We start from the raw sequence: 17,081 nt of genomic DNA, 5'->3' as shown, positions 1-17,081 counted from the left end.
CCAATTAGAACAAGAAACACGGCCGAAGTCCACGGCCCAAATTTACCGTCAGCACAGGCCGCCGGTCTCGAGTCGTCGACTCTGCGCCGGGGACTGAGTTCGATCCATCATCGAAGTCGACCTCTCGAGGAGCGGAAGAAGAGCAGAGATGCAGCAGAGGAGATCTCTAGCAGGACGACCCTCCGGGACGGACGGCTCCGACTTCTCTTACCGCATGGTCGTCGATTCCCGTATGCTTCTCCCCTTCCTTCTCTTACTCTTCCTCTGAATTTTCCCTGTCTTGATCAATTATCAGAGCTTTATGATTCGATTGACTCGGGAGCTGTCAATATGTTGTGACAGGTTATCAGAGAGTAGCCCAAGGGAGGTCTCGTCTGCGTGCATTGATCTTGATTCAGGTGAAATTGCCCTTTCATTGATGTGTTCGTCCGCAATCCTCAATTGAAATTTTGTCATTTTGAGCTATTTGATTTGATACATCGTGAGCTTGTTGAATGATTTGAATTTAGATGAGCTCGATTTTGAATCTTAAATGGCTTTCCTAATCGCATTTCCTACACTGCAGGCTGTGGTTCAGTTGGTTGCAGCCCTACCTCTAATCCTCTCTGTTTGGAAGGGGGAAGCTGTCCATGCTCTCTCTGCATTGTCTCTCGCTATCGGCATTTTTTCTCTTCTCGTCGGGGAATTAGGTCAATTACACAATCTACTGCTCTGAGTTTATACTTTCCCAGGCATTTACTGAAGTTCTGTGGCTGATGATGCTAAGTTGTCGTGACTAAGGTCGAAGGCGAAGCAGGGCAGGTTTGTTAAGAGTGTACTTGGTTGCATCATCTGTATCGATAGTGGTATCAGTAGCTTGTGTTTTCAAGAGCAATTTGACCTTTGAGGTAAGAGATTCTTGTCTTTGGATTCGATTAATGATGATTATCGTGCGACCCCTATTCATGGCTGTCGAAGATCCTAATTCAGGACATACAGAATGCACAAAACTGGGAAGCCAAGAAGTTGGAACTGCTACAAGGGTCTCGTGTTTTTCTCGGTGAGTTTACTTACTTTCAAGCATTTTGGTCACTACTAGCGTGACTCGTCAGAGGTTATATCTCCATTTGATAATGAGAGTAAATTGGATTTCACAGGATCGGTGCTGCAGGTAGTTGTAATAAAGACGGTAATTTCTCTCATCCACAACATGTCTCCTCCCAAGAGAGCTTCATAGCAGCTGCTGCTGGTGTCAATGTTTGTTACCAACCATTTCAGTGGTTAAAAAAAGCTTTGGATATTTTTTATGTTCTTCTCTACAAACTTTTTAATAGAAACGGCCCGGATATCTGCCAAACTCTTATTTTTCTGAGCTTCTTATGATGTACTCATATTTTACTGTTCGAAAATTGCAGTAAAGTTGCTTCTACTTCCCGAGAATCAGTATTAATTCTAGTTCTTCCTTTGCTCTAATTAGATACGATTCTTATAATCTGAGGAGAGAAGGCATATAAAATATTAGGTGGTTTGTGTCTTCTACGCATGTTTTCTCCCAGTCAGTTGCTTCTTGTTCCTAAAACCTGTTTGCGGTATCTGCATGGGCAACCATCCTTCATGGTTTGAGTATATATTATCCCTTTCACTTGCCATACTTCGTCTTTCTGTTGGCCTTAATCATTAACTCGAGCTATAACTCTCTCTCCCAAGAGTATGTTTTCATCTCATTAATGCTTGTTGATGCTTCGACGGGATTTAAGCATCCATGTGCTAGGAGGTGGAATGTTCAGTCACGCATTCCCATTCATCCCCATCCCCCACCCTATAATCCTACGCAGTGCGTTATGATCCATACCATGTATTCCAACTTTGTCAGAGGTTAGACTCCACAAATTTCCTGAACAGAAGGGGGGTGAGCTGTTTTGAGTTGAGATGGTCAAATTTTAATGTTTAAAGTCTTTGCTCGGATTACTCCTCGATTGTATGTGAATGATAGTGCTGACGGAAACAGGGTCGCCTTCCCTTAAACAGAGAACGGCATAAGAGAGTTCCTGTCACCCTCCCGTTAAGGAAGGGCATTGAATCATGGAGTTCCGTCCTAGGATTTAACACTTCCATGTTGCGTGTCTACTATTTAGTCACCTCATCGCAGTTAATTGAAGCACACACGAGTCGATACGTATGGTCTTGTCACGGTTTAGAGTTTCCGAGGATATCACATCTTTATCTTCTATTGGATGAGAAGTTGCGTGCCCTTCCGCTGTAATAAGACCATCTCTGACGGGTGTCTCTTTTGCGAGCATCTTCTGTCGACATAGCAAATCAGGTTGATTTCTACATCGCACATTGGAATCATTAAAAATTGCTACAGTGGTCTTAGCATCTAAACAGAGAATTCTGTTGCGGTCCCTTTCCATTTGAGAATCCTGTTGGACCATTCATCCCAAGTATGGGACTATCGATAGGGAAGTTTTCCGAGTTTTGCGCTTGAAATGACAATACGAATAAATGCATGCAACCATCAACGTACCTGCCATTCATCACCATCATCATCATCATCAAACGCAAAGCAATACGTTACATGCAAAGTTTTATCAATTGATAGAACTATGAACGCTGCTTGCTTCACAAGCATCTTAATTAAAGCATCTAATTAATTTCGAACCATACAATATGCATCTTACAGCGATCTTTAGTCGCTCTAGCATCTTTACACCAAGTGACATAACTAGACCATCCATCAGGCAATCGAGTCGGTTTTTCCAAGCTCTGAATAAGAAACCGTTTGTAGCTAGGAGGGACCTGAGTAGGCGCTGATTGGTTTAGACGCAAAGGGAGGCGTATAAATTGACAAGAGCCAAGGCGTTACTGGTGAGGTGTGCCACGGTCTTGATGTGCTTCCTGACTATGGTCTTCAGCTTGCCATTCATCATCCTCCCGGCGAACCCATCGGAGCAGGTGGTCTCGTCCGTGAGGGCAGCGGTAACCCAGGTCTGCACGTCGCTGATCATGAGTTCGAAGGTCTTGGATCTCAGGGGCGCATCCATCTCAGCGATGGACCTCCTGAGCTCATAGACTGCGTCGCCGAGCTCCTCCACGCAGTCCTTCATGGCTCCAACCTCTCTAGGCTTGAGGCCTTGGGCCTTGGACAGCTTAACCATAACAGCGGAAGTTGAACGGGCCTTCGTGAGGGCCACACTTAGGGCCGTGCTAGCAAGGAGCTTAGGGCTTGTTTGGATGGCGCTTGCGTGGCTCACGAGGGAGCTGTAGCAGAGCTGTGGATAAGTTGTCCTGCTGCAGGAAGCTTTAACGAAGTCAGTGCTTGTTTTCAGTGCAACGCCGCTTACAGCCGCCGAGCTTGAGCTTATACAGCAGCCAATTACGGCAACTAAGATTAGAAGGGCCCTCCCAAACATATTTCTCTCTCTCTCTCTCTCTCTCTCTCTCTCTCTCTCAAAAATATGCATGATATAATAGGAGAGGAAGGTTCACAATTTATAGGAAGGCGGGAAAATTAACTTTAGTTCCAATTTTAGGTGTTTGCGAGGGACAAACATATAGTTTTCAATTGTAAGGGAGGCTTATGGCCTAGTATAAGAATTAAAATAACAAAATCAAACAAAGGGGCATGAAAGTCCCACTTACGAAGATCGAAACCGAGATCTCATGGTTTCGAGCGGCGACTTGCGCGACTGCATCAAATCCCCTTTCTCAGAAGCATCTTATTTTAACTTTATGATTATTGATCGGTATCAATCATTGTTAGTGTCTTTAAGATGGTTTGGTCCAGTGTAGTGGTATCAGTTCTCAACCTATAATTAAGAAATTTTAAGTTCGATTATCATCGGCCGTGGACCTATATTACCCTTTTTGCCTATTGACTACGACTACAATTGTAGGTTCATATTGGACCTCCCCTTGTAAACCTTTTGTCGGATAATATTGTTGAGTAATAGTAATATTTGTATTCTTCCGAAAAGTGGGGCGGCAGCTATATATCGCTTTTTCGGTTACAAGAGAGGCTCATGAGCCTAGTATATTGAAATAAAAATCCTAAATATATAACAAAGGGGCACAGGTAGTCCCACTGAATATCAAACTTGGGACCTATTTGTCACTAGGTAAGAGATGCGACACTACGCTATACTCTTTCTTGAATTATTGTATAGAAATAACAATTAATTGCACTATCTTGCTAAAAATTATTAAAATTATTGTTGTGACGTCTAAAACACAACATTAGATAATAAAATAGAAGAATTTACTAAAAAAATAAATCGAAGATTATATAGTTTGGAGATGTCTCTCAATTGTAGTTCCAATAGTAAACCCAATCTCGAGAAATGTATAACCCAATCTCTTAATTCTCTACACCCTCTCACTCTAAATCGAGACTCAAAGAAGATAATCCAAAAAATTCCCTGAGAAAATCACATCACCACCAACTGGTGATTTTAGATTATTTCTCACCGGCCACCAAGGGACTTAGGGTTGTGGTGGTACCGGGGCACTTTTTACAACCGGTAGACTCTATATATCTCAAAGTATATATATCATAGTATCTCCAGAGATATCATAGTACCTCTTCCTCGAATATTTCATTTTTTTCTTCAATTATAAGAGATATAATACAATGAAATAGAAATTATCTAATAAAGGGGCACGGACTACAGCCACAACTGTGCTACATAGAACATTTAATGTTTCTTTTCTTTCTTTCTTTTTTTGGTTACAGGACATTTCATCTTTTTCGGTGTGTGCCCTGATATTCATAAGCCTAGCGGGCCTCGACTAATCTAGTTCGAGTCAGATCGACTCATTAAGGGAGTAAAGCTATCACAGCATGTATTTTTTTCCATTCACAATATGCGAACCAAAAACCTTACTTAAGGAGAACAAACGTCGAACCGCTTGAACATTTCATCTTTTGAATACATCATGAAGTTACACTAAATCTAAAAATTAGGAAATGTAATCTTGGCAGAGTCCAGATCGACACCTTCGATTTTGTCCTCAGCTCCGGATTTTCGAGTTTCTAGACTTAATGCAAGAGACATCCCCAACAATTACACCTGATAATCAAAGACATATGTGCGCGCCAATCAAATTTCAAGCACTTCGAAGGAAATGTCATGTCCTAATGATCCTGAAATAGTAATTCATAGAGCCACTCGCGCGTAAGTTCTCATGGTCATGAGATGCCATAGAGCAAGCCATAGCTTGCCTGTGGCAAATCTCTGAGCATACGCGACCATAATAATTTACGGAATTTTATCGTACTTCTCATGGAATCATTGCCGAGGTCCAGTCCCTTGATCTTTTATCTTTTCCCTAGTTCCTAGAACGAGTCAACATCGACTGTTGCTTCATTTTTTGTCTCGCATATGCGTGTGTGCATATGTATAAACACCCCCCTTTTCCTAGGTTAATTAAAGGGTTACGTTCGACTGACTCTCCTTGAAAAGGACGAGAACTGCATCATTAGGTAATTTTCAAAAGATTATTTAATATTATTCTAAAAAAAGCACCATACTGGTTATCCCAAAAAAAACAAAAGAAAAGAAAAGCATTATTAAGACACTAAAAGCACGCTGTGAAATTATATACATGCATTCTCTTATAATTTTATCATATTTTCTTTTTCAATTATTAAAAAGATCCATGAGCTTAATAGAAAAGAAGAAAAGGAAAATTAAAGCGATGGCAGAATTCGACTTCGACTAGTGACTTTGTACCCATGTCGACCTCTTGGATCCAATTCAGGAGCGATGCCACCATGCCCTGAATTTGATCCTTCTTTCTTGTGACCTGTCATCATTTTCCGTTCATTTTCAGATATAAGAGCCGGAAATGGACCCCTCTAATTGCCTTAAACGATAGAAACAACAAGGAGTAAACATAACGTATTTTTATATATAGAGTATAAGTATATATGAAACATGCAGGGATGTATCTAGAAACTTTGTTCAAGGGGCGAAGTTCATAAGAAACTTTATATCGTAAAGTCAATGGGACAAAATAGGATAATTTCATTAAAAAATTGATAAACTCAACAAATTCTAATAAAAATTTCGTAAATTTTCTTGAATCCAAGGGAGACGATCACCTCCCGCGCCCCCTAAATCCATCCCTGGAAACATGGCCAATAGCAACGGTTTATATATAAAAGCAAAAACTTAATAATACTTTATGTGATTGAACTATAGAGGCAAAACCTATTAGTTAGCCGCGACCATGAAATATATACATTGATTATAATACTTTCCAATATTTTGTAGCTTATTAACCGTTTGATCATGATCGGAAACGACCAATATGATGATGATGTCTTTAAAATAATTTCACTTAATTTCCTCTCAGATAGAGGAATATATTTTTATTTTGAATAAATTATACTAGCGGTCCAAAAAATTTTAATAATATATCAGGTTGGTTCAAAAAGTTTTTTTTGCTACTTGATAGTACAAAATGTTTCAAAGTTATAATACGATAGTACAAATCGTCATCCCGCCATTGACGTTGTCAAGCCGTCATTTACAAGACTGTAAATTTTACACCATCATGTAACTTACGTAAAATATTTTGTACTATTAAGTTACAAATTCAAAACATTTTGCACCATTATTATTACTATTCGATTGAATACTATTATTAATTGAATGGCCCTCTATGGGCCTCTTGGAATGCGTGGACATTACGATTTATGATCAAAATAAATTAAAATAATAACAAATAAGGGAATGCATGGACATGGATAAGAACTACATGCATGCAAGGATCAATATATATGGATTTTAACGCCATATATCCTATGATTTAATTATTTTTTCAAATCTATCTTGTAATTTAGAAATTACCCAAAAATATCAATTGTTTACATGTTGTTCCAGATCTATCCGACGCCAAATTATCCGTCAATTTTTAACGGTGTTGCTAGTGTGAAATATAAGTGGGTACATCTTTATCACTGTAATCCTTTGTCCGGAATAGATTTTAGAAAAAATTAAAATTATATGATAAATTTGAGAAAAAATTAAAATCGGGAGATAGGTTTGGGCCGTGCTAACGTTTCATTAACGGACAAATTGATGTTGGGATAAATTTGGAACAAAATATAAATTAGGGGTATTTTTAAATAATTTTTAAAGTATGGAATAGATTTGAAAAAATAGTAAATCGTAATTAATTCACCGAGCTAGACCAACCATTCCATGACAACAGCAAGCTGACTGATATAATTTCTCGATCATCCAATGATCCATGCATCCCACAACAATGAAAACAACCTAATAAGTTTCTGTGGCGACCACCTTGTAACTATTCTAAGGTCAAAAAATGCATGGAAGGCTTATACATGATGAGACATTACTACCTTCCCCCCTCCCTCTTTCTCTCTCTTCTTTTTGATCGAATGGGACATTAGTTTGTTATGGTCCGTAGATTGCATTCAAAGAGAAAGCACTCCCAAGTTCCTCCTTTTCCCTTTCCTTTTTCTGTTAGTTGTGGCATATATCGAAGGTATGTAGAGGATGACTTTCTTGTGGGTTAATTGGAATCCTAATATCTGTTTTCTTTTCTAAAAATTGTATATATTACTTAAATGATAAACATATCAAAAGAAAAATCATTATAAATGTGAATTTTATATTTTATATATATGTGGGTGTACGCAATTATGTATTATCCGCACGCATATTCAGCCCAGCATGCAGTAGTGTTCCGGTATGTTATCAACATGGACCAATTCATGTTGGTACCGATTTCTAGTTTTTTGAACTCCTTTTTTTCCCCTCAACATGGCACCTCATGCAGGAAATCTACGGAACTTTATGACTTATTTGGTTTACAAATGTGATTTTAAAATCATAATTTTAACCTAATTCTACTCACAACAAAACAAAATAATTCATATAAAGTCAAATTGTGGCCCCATTTATACTATTTTTTTTCAAAATCAAAATCTAATTTTAAAATCCTACTTTGAAACCAAACGCAGCATTAATTAATTATTGTTTGGCCGGAAAAAAAAAGTTAAATATTGCTTGATCTGCCGATTTTTTTTTTTTGTAATGAATGATCTGCCGATGACTTATTTATCTGTCCAGAGAACTAACTAATTAATGAAATAATTAACAATGATTCGGAGAAAATTAATTAAAAGGGCGCCATATATAATTCTTAAATTAATGTACACGTCATTAATTAGGGATACATGATTAACATGTTCTGTCCTGATCCTATTATAGCGGCATTTGCTGTGCAGCAATTAACGCATTTTGGCCGCAAACGGGGCAGCATGTGAAGTGGTTCGCACGTCGATCTATCATCAATTCAATTCAATTGTTCTCATGCATACTGATCTACATATACATTTTGACTTTACATAGTCTAAAGGGGATCCCTAATTGACACGTGTCCTATGATGTTGAGGTTAGCCCGTGGGTTGGGATAATGACGTAGAACATGGATGGATGGAACAGTGTGAATCGCCCAATCAGGATATAAAATATAGGGTTAATCACCTAAAAAAGCATGACCTTTACATTTGTATTTTTTTTCTAAATATAACATAAAAATACGAGACCTTTGCTCTTTTTTTTTTCTAAATATAACACGATCTTTAGATAGTAGCACAAAAAGGCACGACATGTGCACTTTTTTTTAAATATAACACGATATTTAAAAAATAGCACAGAAAGACATGATATTCAGATTTAATTGCACATATAGCACAATGTCAATTATTTCATCAGATTGTAACAATAACGACTAATGTGAAGCTAATGATGCCACATGGTATAACAAGATTGGACGAGTAGATCTCACGTGTTTTTATTTAATTATAAAATTATAAAAATTAAAAAATTAAGAGAACAAAAAAGGAGATTCAACTTAATAAGAAGAAAGCGGGAAGAGGTTGACTGTGGTGGCTACGTTGGTAGCCACCATATCCCAATTGGGGTCGCCAACCACAGCAGGACCAATTGTGTGGGTGGTGGTCGTGATCGAGGCACCCACCGTTGGAATCGAAAGAGCTCCAAAATTGGGGGTTTTTTCATTTCGGCAGTGGGGCCCCAATTGCGACCCTTGCAATCCACAATCCACTCATTTTTGTTTTAGGAAAAAAAATTTCTTTTTGATATCAACTCTAAGTGAGGCTAGGGAAATACAATAGAACTAACAATCTAGGGCTAGAAGAAGTTGATGCCATACTCTTTAGCGAGTTCCACAACCTTCCCTCGGCAAGTGCTCAAGCACGAGCTTTGTATCGTCTTCCCAGGCCCAAGATAATTAGTACTACCGATTCCCTAGAATTACCTCGGAGTGCATCTGAGCAACATGTTTTCTAATGTACAGGATCCTCATAAGAGGTAAGCATAGAACATATTTAGGTCAGTTCTTGGTATTGAATAACTACTTAGAATCCCAAGCCCTTAGTCCGGAATGAGAGAGTTTTAGAATATCATACTGAAAAAGTGTGTATTACAAATTTTCTCTAATTTCCTCTTGTTGATCAATTACAAAGCGGAACTGCCATTGTATACACAAAGCTACCATTATATATGCGGAGCTCGAATAAGACGACGATAGAATATTTTATTGCGACCGATAATCGTGACCGACACCTATGGCCTATCATTATGACTGAGGTCGACTTTACATGATTGACATTATTGGCCTGATACAATGACCGACATTAATAATTCTATTAACCTAATAATATAAAGCTCAAATAGTCAGTGGAAATAAGGGGGATCTCCATTATTTTCGAAACGGCTCATGAGATGGTGGCATGTTGAGGTCAGGGTCATCTTCAGGCAAGTACCACGTCAAAAAAAGATAACATTAGTACTCACTATAAAAAATCACTCAAATGGTTGGCATCCACAACTTTAATATCTTTCCTTTTGTCTTTCTTTGGGGATTTTTACCCCAAATGGCATATGGTTTATCCGTTTTGTCAAATATATCATATACTTTTTTTGTCAGATATATCCCATGGTTTACTTTTTGCATCAAATCTATTCCGACGTTATCTTTTCCGTCAACATCTAATGGCCGTGCTGATGTGGCACGTGGAGGGATAGTGGGCCACACTTGTCACGTGGGCGCCACGTCAGCACGGCCGTTAGATGTCGACGGAAAAGATAACGCCGAGATAGATTTGATGCAAAAAGTAAACCATGAGATATATTTGACAAAAAAAAGTATATGATAAATTTGACAAAACGGGTAAATCATGGGTCATTTGGGGTAAATTTTCCCTTTCTTTGTCTCTGTGTTTGGGCCCACCATTTTTTTTCCCTCATCCTTTCTCTTTGATTTTTGAATTTTTTTTTAAATAAAAAGTAAAGGGAGCAAGTCGCGTGGACCCCAACAGGCCACGCGGCTTGCCCTAACTGGCTCAACACTCCCATGTGGAGCAAGTCTGGCGACAATGTGGGTGGCAACACCGGCACCCAATTTTGTAGCCGTTAAACATGCTCTGAGGTCTTTTTCAGTATGCATCTTCGTATTCAAAAATTCACTAAGCTTCAAATTAATTCAGCTCGAGTTGAATCAGTTCATTAAGAAAGTAAATCTCTCATGCTTTACCATTTAATAGGCCGATCCGGCTCTATTAGATTGGTCGGTGTTCATTGGGCTTTCAGATGTCATGGTTCACACCGAAAAGAAGTAAATTTCTCATAGTATAGATTTTCTCTATTAAGAAGTTTTGTATTTGAGACCTTAAGGGGAAAGAACGCCAAATCACTTGAATTAATCCGAGTTGATAAAGGTTAAGGTCTTTAGGAAGCATATAGGAGAATACTAAATTTTCCAAATTATTAGTGAAACCAATCGTTATGATTTTATAAATAATTGAAGAATAATATGAAAATTCCTTTTGAGCGTCAAATTTTTTTAAGAAACGATTGTCCCTTTTAGTCCATCGCTCCATCCCTATATATGGGGATGGACCGGCCATTAGAATTTTCACGCTTTATCAAAATTTATATATAATTTTTTGCATTTTGATGAATTTCTTACATTCTCTCCCTTAATTCAGAAAATTTTCTTGCTATGCACGCCATGTAGGATTTCCCCTCTAATTCCATATCCGTAGTCGGTCCATGCCCATACATACATACATATATATATATATATATATATATATTTATAAGGAGAAAAACTATTATTGGCAGTTCTTTATTAAAAGAAAGAATATATCTGAAGTTTGATGTACATACAGATCATACAGATGTTTTCCGTAATATTGTGAGGATTTGGGTCGGCTGTTGTATATTTGCATGCAATGCACAGCTTCTCGTAACTAGACAGTCCGCCATTACTTCACATGCACATGGCGGCTTATAATTAAGTACATATATATATATATACACACACACACACACACAATATATTATACGCATCATCATTCGACAACGGTATGTATAGATATACGCTATCAATACACAGCTCCCCAGCTTTAGAGATATCACATGCTGCCCTACCTAGAAAGCCATATAGCTTCTCTTAATCCTTAATCCTATATATATATATACTAGACGCTAACAGTACTATGTACGGGAATCATGACCACTTTGATTAAAATGAAAATTAATGTAATAATATATATATATATATACCTTTTATTTAGCACGTAATAATATATATACATAAAAAATAAATTTTCGGTTCCGATTTCATGCTAATTAGAAGATAAAAGGTGGCAATTAGAGCATATTTAAGCCTAATCATCCATAATTGAGCTTAATTAAGCTAAAAAATACCAAATCGATCCATCTAAGCATATATAATCAACATTTACAGAAAGTTACAGAATAATAATAGTCCAATTTCATGCTAATTCGACCATAATTAACCGATTTCATACACATATTTACACGCCCATGAGCTAATTAGCACTAATTTAACCGAATTAAGTTAGAATTAACCCGATTAGCACGTGTCATCATTCGGCCAATACCTAATCAACATCATCCCAAGAGCAAATGACGATTATTAAGTCGGATTTGGACCTGATTAGCATGTCACCGCTCAATTATTCCTAATGGGGGTACTAATTATACACAATCATCAACCTATCAACATAATCTACTTAGAAATGCGTAAGATAGATATGTGCCAACCCAAAGACAAGCTAAATAGCATGATTCGGAGTATGACCAGGGGCTATGATGCCGAATTTACCTTATCTCGGGTCAATATTTCTGATCTTCGAGTCTCCAATCACTGAAATCAGGCTCAAACTCCCTAAACCCTACTATAAAGCAATAGATTAAGGTATAATTGATGGAATTATACGAAATTGGTAGAACCTTAGAACGTGAAATTGGCCAAAAAAATGTCATGATTTCAAAAAATGTCCTATTTATAGACAAATGGGAGTTGGGGATCAATTTGCAAATATCGAAACCTATGGATTCAAAATGAAATATATTTTCAAATTTTTAGAACTCCCAAGAGTCGGGCTAGCTGACAGACGGGCGCAGTTGCTGATTGCGCCTCCATACTAAAACTCCGCCTCGGTGGGACTTGTGATGAGTCCCTTCACAGAAAAGGAGTCGATCTCCATAATTAGACTTTTCGATAACCGATAGACCATGCGAGTTTTAAGCCAAATAAAACTCCCCAAAGTTCAGCTATTGTCGAGGAAGCAATGCCAATGTTGTGCATGAAACCACTGATCCAATTCCCATGCTCATCTCATATGATCCCACCTGCTCCATCGAGGCCCGGGTTACCTCGATCCGCTCCATCAAAGTTTAGCTTAAGCCAGCCCCCAAGGGGCCTTTCCCATCTCATAAGTCTCCACTCACGAGCAACATTGGGTAGGACGCGGTCCTCACGCATTCGAGCAGAATCGAAATTGGCACTCACATCAAGAATTCGAGTTGCTTCATTAAAGGGTCTGTTAAAATCAACTTGAAACAAACTCTTGTTCCGCCAATTCCTTAAGACCCAGCATGCAGTTCCAAATTTTAAAGCCTGCGACCCGGAACAGAAGACTGTAGAATGACTCACAGATTTGTAATAAGCCAATCCCGAAAAGATAATGCATAGAAATTTGGGATACAGGGGGGAGGTGCAAGCCTCAACCAAACAGTCCGAGTGAATGTGCAATCACGCAAAACATGGAGGACAAATTCACTAGCAGATTGAGAACGGCTACAAAGAGTCAAGGGAGCCATGTTACATCTCACCCGAAAATCATTCGTCAGGAGACAGTCGTGAGCCACAAGCCATAAAAATTGTCCAATACGTTGCGACCCTTCCCACCTCCAAATGAGTTTCCATATGGGATACATACTAATAACGCTCTATTCAGCAATAAGGGCATAGGCAGAGACGACCGAATACTCACCTAATTGAGACATTCTCCAAAAAATAGTATATTCTTTTTTCAAAATTTATTGAATATGAGCTCTTTGTCGTGGGTTGGTCCAAATAGCGAAGGATCCAATCATACGTATAACAAATAGCTCGAGAAGTATATGTACAGACTATAGACCATAGAGACCAATATCACTCATAGCGTCCCATCATATATCATGACGGGTACTACGTTAAACATGCAATATGGACGAGCAAAAGAGAAAAAAAAAATGCAATTAACATTTTATCACTTATCAGTCAAGCCAACTCGGCCCACTAAGAGATAAAAATTTACTAACATAGATTTTCTTCGTTTACAATACTCGGATTCGAGACCTTATATAAGGAGAACAAGCACCAAATCACTTGAATAAATCCAAATTGGTAGTTTTATATATATATATATATATATATATATATAGTTCAATAATGTTCATTAAACATCAAAAAAGTATAACAAGAAGATAAAGGTCTGCAAAGAGTACAAGAGAAAGCGAAGCCCGGGAAAAAAGAGAAATACTTACGCGAGTGACACGTAGATCTGAAATCTATGTAACACACTTAAAAATGGTAAAAAGTTCAAATTTATTTGTAATTTGAAAACTATTTCCTCTTTCATTTTTTTTCGGAAAATGATACTGATATAGATTTAAAATTCATGTGACATTCATCTAAGTATTTCTCGGGAAAAAAAAGGGGCAAGGATCATTTGCTCGAGCTATATATACCTAGCCATACAAGGTAAGCATTTTTATTTTTATTTTGGTGGAGTACGAGGTAAGCATATAAAATGCTTCAAGACACATACGCTGAGATCACAACCTAATTGATCTTATAATCTGTGTTTTTTTTTTATCATGGTATTCGAAAACCTAATAGGATTCGACTAGTCTAATCGAGCCAAGCCAAGTTGGCTCACTAAGGAATAAAGCTCTTTCAGTGTGAATTTTCTTCATTTATAAGACTCGAATTCGAAACTTTATTTAATGTGAAACCGCTTGAACCAATCCACATTGGCACCCATATATATTGTTTAATGACTTTATTACCTCTAAAGCGAATGGGAATATTGCCCTTTGCTTACAAGAATAATTAGGAGGGCTCTCTTTCTTTTTTACTTTCAATTTTTTTTGGGTGAATGCAGAGAGCTTTCTTTCAGTCTTTCATATTGATCTATCGCTCATAAGTCATGTGTTTGACAAAATCCTACGATAGCTAGGGAAATAAAGATTTTGATATGCATGATTTTCCTTCCTTAATTATCACTATACGATAATGTCCAAGATCTTATTGAATTAAGTGATACGCAATAATCCTCGATCCCATCCATCGACTTCATATAAATCCAATATTAAATTAATGTTATGCAATGAATATATTACATATGTATATATATTAATCATCAACGGATCAAATTAACCTGACACAGTTTGTCTATAAAACCCGATCTTCTTCCCAAGGCGACACATGACAGAAAGACGTAAACCGCCGAATAAAGTTGACAAAAAAAAGAAATGGCAGCTCGTCTCCTCACCAACACCACATTTCTCCTCCTCCCTCCCCTCCTCCTCCTTCTGGTCGCCACCGCGGCCTCTGCCGCCACCTCATCGTCAACCACGGCCTCCAAGAGCTTCGTGAAGACATCGTGCAGAAAGGCTACGTACCCGAGCCTCTGCTACAGCTCCCTCTCGCCTTCCGCCTCCAGCATCAAGTCCAACCCCTGGAAGCTCTGCCGCACCGCCATGACTGTCTCCCTCAACTCCGCTCACAAAGCGAAGGCAGCCTTCTCGAGCATGTTGAAGAGCAAGTCCCTCACCAAGGCTGAGAAGGCTGCGGTAAAGCAGTGCCGGGACACCATGGACGACTCCATCGACCAGCTCAAGCAGTCGGCCAACATCATGTCAAGGATCATACAGGACCAGTCCTCCAAGTCATCCTCGTACTCGACGTCCGAGATGGAGTTCAAGATGTCGAACGTGAAGACTTACATGAGCGGCGCGATCACGGACGACAGCACGTGTACGGACGGGCTGGAGGAGGAGCCAGTGAGGGCGTCTCTGAAGAAGCGGATCTTGAAGTTGGAGTCGGCGGTCGAAAGGTTGACTAGCAACGGTCTCTCCCTCATCAACACCCTCAAATATTAACCAATAATTAATTACAGCTTCATTTATTTAATTATATCTATTAATAATTCAAGACATGTTAAGACACCTCTCTCTTTAATTTGTTTACCTGCTTTTTCTTTTCGAGTTTCGTCATTTACATCATATTAGGGGAAGCAAATCATATTAGGGGAAGCAAAAGCGAACGAGACGTGTTTTTGATAAGAAGTAGGGACGTGTTGTTGTATGACATTTCCTTTTTCTCAAATAGTGGATTTAAAACTGGGTGCTACATGTGCCTTATACGATTTGATTTCGACTGGCAGTAGGGACATTTATACAATAATTGATCTGAAATATATGTAACCAGAAAATAAAAAATCGAAATGATGGTGAGAAGTCTTGGAAAGATTTCCTACTAATTGTAAAATTCCACTAGCCTATAAGCAATTGGACCATCTCCGATCCAAAAATTCGAGCTGATAGGTTGTAATACTTAATCGCTTATAAATATGTGAATTTCTCTTTAGTTTTTCCGTGTTGAATAATATGTCTCAATATTCGCCATCACATGGCAACGTGTGGCTTTGATGTTTCACCTACACGTGCCACGTGGACTTAAACATCTGCCCTCAATAACTGACTACGAGTCGGGACTGAACTTCCGTGCTCGGGGCTTAACCACGAGGTGGAATTCTTCTTACACCTCCGGCGAGAGGAGGGGGGATAATTGATAATGATGCGCAATTTGGCAGTCTTGGAACTAGACTTGGCATGGTGTGAGCCCACACGTGCGCGCGAAAGCATACCCCGCTCTGATACCATCTAAAATTCCTCATTGAGCCTATAAGCGATTGGGCCCATGTTTAACCCAAAGCTCGATACCATATTGAATTTTCATTTGGTTTATATGGACTCGGACCTATATCCATTTAAAAGCTCAAGCTGATAAGTGTGGTACCCAAGCCATATATTAACCCATTGATTTTCTTTTTCTTTTCCGATGTGGTGTTTTTATCCCATTTTACTCCTCAACACCCGCCATCACGTGCAACGTGTGGTCATTTGCCTCACACGTTGTCACGTGCCCTTAATCACTCATTCTCAACAATTGACCTCGAGCCGGGCTCCTCTTCCGTGCTCGGGCAGTGAGGGGCTAACATGAGATGCTTTTTTGGCTGCACTCGGACATACTGAGCTTGTCGTGGTGTGAGTGCATGCGCATAAACGCGTGGGCATGCGAAAACGTAACCCGCTCTGATACCATATTGAATTCCACTGGGCTTATAAGCAATTGGGCAAATCTCCAACCCAAAAGCTCGAACTGATAGGTTGTGGTACCTAATTACTTATAAACCTGTAAATTTCTCTTTAATTTTTTCGTGTGAAATAATATTTCTCAATACTAATAATGCAATCAATAATTGAAAACCTATCGTGTTGATCGGAAAAAGTTTAATATTCTTTCCTCCTTCCAAGAAGAAATTTTTTTATTTTTCTGAAAGATTCACCGTAGGTCCTGTCCCGGGCGGGAAGCTAGCTATGTACTGCTTTTTCTTCTTTTTGTTTGTTGTTATAAGCTATGTACTGCTTTATACATATTTGTATTTGGCCATTATATTC

The 17,081-nt window shown here is 38.6% G+C and overlaps 3 protein-coding genes across 5 annotated transcripts; 2 read left to right on the top strand and 1 right to left on the bottom strand.

Annotated features, from left to right (window-relative positions):
• The first annotated feature begins 68 nt into the window (after positions 1-68).
• LOC116205382 lies at positions 69-1,422 on the top strand. Of its 3 annotated transcripts, none has more exons than XM_031537977.1 (6): positions 69-230; positions 343-398; positions 566-689; positions 781-887; positions 979-1,039; positions 1,137-1,422. In XM_031537977.1, the coding sequence occupies exons 1-6, from the start codon at positions 149-151 to the stop codon at positions 1,214-1,216; spliced, it is 510 nt and encodes a 169-aa protein (XP_031393837.1). In that variant the 5' UTR covers positions 69-148; the 3' UTR covers positions 1,217-1,422. The 3 variants fall into 3 exon arrangements, with proteins under 3 accessions (XP_031393837.1, XP_031393833.1, XP_031393836.1); XM_031537973.1 differs by having other exon boundaries at positions 958-1,039; XM_031537976.1 differs by having other exon boundaries at positions 70-230; positions 970-1,039.
• Positions 1,423-2,487: 1,065 nt separating this feature from the next.
• Positions 2,488-3,451, bottom strand: LOC116205378 (21 kDa protein-like). The gene has a single exon (XM_031537970.1). The coding sequence runs from the start codon at positions 3,441-3,443 to the stop codon at positions 2,799-2,801; it is 645 nt and encodes a 214-aa protein (XP_031393830.1). The 5' UTR covers positions 3,444-3,451; the 3' UTR covers positions 2,488-2,798.
• An 11,378-nt stretch (positions 3,452-14,829) lies between these two features.
• LOC116205380 (21 kDa protein) lies at positions 14,830-15,779 on the top strand. Its single transcript, XM_031537971.1, has one exon. The coding sequence runs from the start codon at positions 14,871-14,873 to the stop codon at positions 15,498-15,500; it is 630 nt and encodes a 209-aa protein (XP_031393831.1). The 5' UTR covers positions 14,830-14,870; the 3' UTR covers positions 15,501-15,779.
• Positions 15,780-17,081: the final 1,302 nt, after the last annotated feature.

Source organism: Punica granatum, chromosome 4 (assembly GCF_007655135.1).
Source record: "Punica granatum isolate Tunisia-2019 chromosome 4, ASM765513v2, whole genome shotgun sequence".
Classification (NCBI taxonomy): domain Eukaryota; kingdom Viridiplantae; phylum Streptophyta; class Magnoliopsida; order Myrtales; family Lythraceae; genus Punica; species Punica granatum.
Note: the sequence above shows the minus strand (reverse complement) of the source record. Positions and strands in the feature narration are given on the sequence as shown.

What these genes read in the sequence shown, in the direction of transcription:
- LOC116205380 (XM_031537971.1), top strand. Translation starts at nt 14,871, where the DNA reads ATGGCAGCTCGTCTCCTCACCAACACCACATTTCTCCTCCTCCCTCCC.
- LOC116205378 (XM_031537970.1), bottom strand. Translation starts at nt 3,443, where the DNA reads ATGCATATTTTTGAGAGAGAGAGAGAGAGAGAGAGAGAGAGAGAGAGA.
- LOC116205382 (XM_031537973.1), top strand. Translation starts at nt 149, where the DNA reads ATGCAGCAGAGGAGATCTCTAGCAGGACGACCCTCCGGGACGGACGGC. An exon ending in AGAGCAATTTGACCTTTGAG is followed by an intron (nt 888 to 957) that starts GTAAGAGATTCT and finishes TGGCTGTCGAAG; the next exon opens with ATCCTAATTCAGGACATACA. An exon ending in AGGGTCTCGTGTTTTTCTCG is followed by an intron (nt 1,040 to 1,136) that starts GTGAGTTTACTT and finishes TGGATTTCACAG; the next exon opens with GATCGGTGCTGCAGGTAGTT.